General features: G+C 25.9%; 2 protein-coding genes across 4 annotated transcripts in view; one reads left to right on the forward strand and one right to left on the reverse strand.

Annotated features, from left to right (window-relative positions):
• LOC117182088 (ceramide-1-phosphate transfer protein) overlaps nt 1-2,758 on the forward strand; it is a 7,698-nt gene that overhangs the window by 2,068 nt on the left and 2,872 nt on the right. The window contains exons 2-3 of one of the 2 annotated variants that reach the window (XM_033375113.1): nt 788-996; nt 1,078-1,253. In XM_033375113.1, the coding sequence (XP_033231004.1) occupies nt 788-996; nt 1,078-1,253 (385 nt within the window). The remainder of the gene's footprint in view (nt 1-787; nt 997-1,077; nt 1,254-2,758) is intronic. The other variant, XM_033375114.1, reaches the window with a different exon arrangement.
• Nucleotides 653-2,758, reverse strand: part of LOC117182086 (solute carrier family 28 member 3-like) — a 10,148-nt gene continuing 8,042 nt past the window's right edge. Inside the window, exon 5 of one of the 2 annotated variants that reach the window (XM_033375111.1) lies at nt 653-833. In XM_033375111.1, coding sequence (XP_033231002.1) covers nt 799-833 — 35 coding nt within the window. In that variant the 3' untranslated portion in view covers nt 653-798. The remainder of the gene's footprint in view (nt 834-2,758) is intronic. The other variant, XR_004468265.1, reaches the window with a different exon arrangement.

The raw sequence follows: 2,758 nt of genomic DNA on the forward strand, positions 1-2,758 counted from the left end.
TTTCGGAGAAAAACACGAACATAAACCAAAATTCTTCAAAGCTTTTAAATCTTGATAAACTTGCAACGTTTTTTGTTTAAAAATACCAATTGTCTAAGTTAAATAATTATGTATCTTCTTTGAAATCTAATAATTACTTAATAAAGACGTATATTTCCGAAGAAAAACACGATAGGATCCGAAATCGTTCATTCTTTTATATTATATTGTTTTTAATAAAAATTATTTGATTTTAATCCAAGTATTTTTGTCTTGGTGCAAAATTGTTCAAACCTTCTTAATCTTGTTGATGATGATTTTTATTTAAAAAATCTAATTTCACATGAAAAAACTAACACAACCTAAAATTGTAGGAAATTTCAAGTCCTCGAAAATTTATGATTTTAGATTAAAATTCTTTTTTGAAAATACTAATTTACAGCTAGAAGCATTAACATTAAAATTTATAATATGTTCAATCATTTATTAGATAATTGAAAAGTTATAATTTAACCATGCAATACTATTGAAAAGCATAAATATTTCATAATTCGCATAGGGTTTATTAATATTTTTCTTATTAAAAGAAAGCATTTTCAAAATTTCAAATTGACGATATAAAATAACTTCAAGCAATAAAAATCAAAGCTGGTTTTAAATCACAATGATTGCGAAATTTTCGACATATTCCGTAAAACCTTTTTTTTTAGATATATTATCTTTAAATTAATTTTTTATGAAAAATATATTAATTGCACAATATGAATACAACTTTCATTCCTGACACGTGCGATTAACATTTAAGCAGATTTTTTCAGCTCATGGGCAGCGTTTTCGGTTTTGTATCATCAGACCTGAAACAAAAAATTGATCTCCTTCAGGAATTGCTCAACAAAGATCAGGAAAACTATAATACAATAAAATCCATGATTCAACATGAGAAGGAAAACAATTTATTGGAGAAGAAAGACTTTGCAAGTGGCGTCCGAACTTTTTTGAGGCTACATAGAGGACTAGGTATCTTTTTTATTTATTTAATTAATAACAATTCATTATTCATACTTATATTTCTAGAGGTAATTATTTTTTTCCTTGCAGACTTTATTTCCGAGTTTCTCAAACAGATAGGAGAATTGACGGATTCGGAAAAAACCTCAACTTGCTGCCAAAATGCCTATAACAAAACTTTAGCTCAGCATCATCCATGGGTTGTGAGAAAAGCGGCGATCGTTGCAATGTACACAATGCCAACTAGAGGAAATTTATTCAAAAAGGTATGTTATATTTTTTAGGCACGACAAATATGTTTTTAAATGGCATAAAGACTTAAAACTGAAGGGTCCCGGGATAAAAAGGCATCAAAATCCATGTTTGGTTATTTTCGTGATTTCTTCTTTTTGTCTCTTTTTTCACGATTCAATGAAGTTAAGTAATATCATGAAAGTACAGGCTTCATTTTTTTTAAATTAAAAACTAAAAATGTTATAAGGGTGCCCATCAACCCGGGAGAATCAGGAGGATATTGAGAGAGAAATATTACACCGGGAGATTTGCCGTATTTAATAATTCGTGCGTTTTGTAATTTTTGAAAGTTCCCAATTAGAAAGTATATAATTTTCAAATTGTTTAGAATAATTAAAATTTAAAGGTCTAGAATGTTTTTCGCAATACTTAAAATCCTATAATTTTTAACGGCGGAAATTACGGCGATTTGTTTTTAAGTCAATCATATTTTTCAGTCATAAATGCTATCCAGTTGTTTTTAATTTCACTTGATACTACGTGACATGATAGTAATTAATAATATATTTATCGTCTTTAAAATGTCTATAATTTTTATTCAAAATTATAGTTTTAAATTCACTATCTTAAAATAATTTAATCTAAGGCCTTGAAACTAAAGTTTTTTCTTAAATTAATTTGTAGGTTCTTGCAGGTTGCAAATTTATAATTTCAAAATTTTCTAGTTTCAAATTCAAATAATTATTCAAAATGACAAGACCATTTCGGTGTTAAATATTCCAAAATTTCATATTAAAAGCCTTGACAGTTTTTAATTTGATAATTTTAGATATAATTATAAAGCAATTTCGAACTATAAAGCTTAAAATTGTAAAATTTCAAAAAAAATAAAATGATATTACAGCAATCTTGTTTTTTCTTATTTATTTAAATTTCCAATCTAATATCTTAAAGTTTTCCGACTTTTAGTTGAACATTTTACCAAATAAATTATTTTTAATTGGAAAATATTTTAATGGAAAGCTTTGAGAGTGATTAATAGTTCTAAAGGCAGATTTGAAGTTAAAAAATTAAAACTTAGGTTTTAATTTTTTTAAATAATAATATTAGAGTATTTTTACAATAATTTTAAAGATCTGATTTTAGCTATTAAACGCTTAATTTAAAAATGTTCCCTTTATAGGTTTTAATCTGGCAAATCAAATTCAATTGGTTGAATTTTAGAAAGTTTAATTAGCAAGTTAAAAATTATGAACTTTTAATTGATTTAAATTTATTTCAAATATTGGAAATTTTTAATAAGGGTTTCATTATAAAAAAAGTTTTAATATCACAATTTTTTGTGACTAAATTTTATTAGTTTTAAAGGAAATTTGCATTCGCTTAAGTTTATGGGTCCTGAAGTATACTTTTTTTTCATTTTTAATGTTACCTATTTAAAATTACGAGGGTAGTTCAATAAGTCCTTAGAATGACCAACAGATGGCGCGCGAATCGCTCCAAATCATCTGTTTTCAGTCAGCACCACTCCCGACTA

This window comes from Belonocnema kinseyi, chromosome 10, assembly GCF_010883055.1.
Source record: "Belonocnema kinseyi isolate 2016_QV_RU_SX_M_011 chromosome 10, B_treatae_v1, whole genome shotgun sequence".
Classification (NCBI taxonomy): domain Eukaryota; kingdom Metazoa; phylum Arthropoda; class Insecta; order Hymenoptera; family Cynipidae; genus Belonocnema; species Belonocnema kinseyi.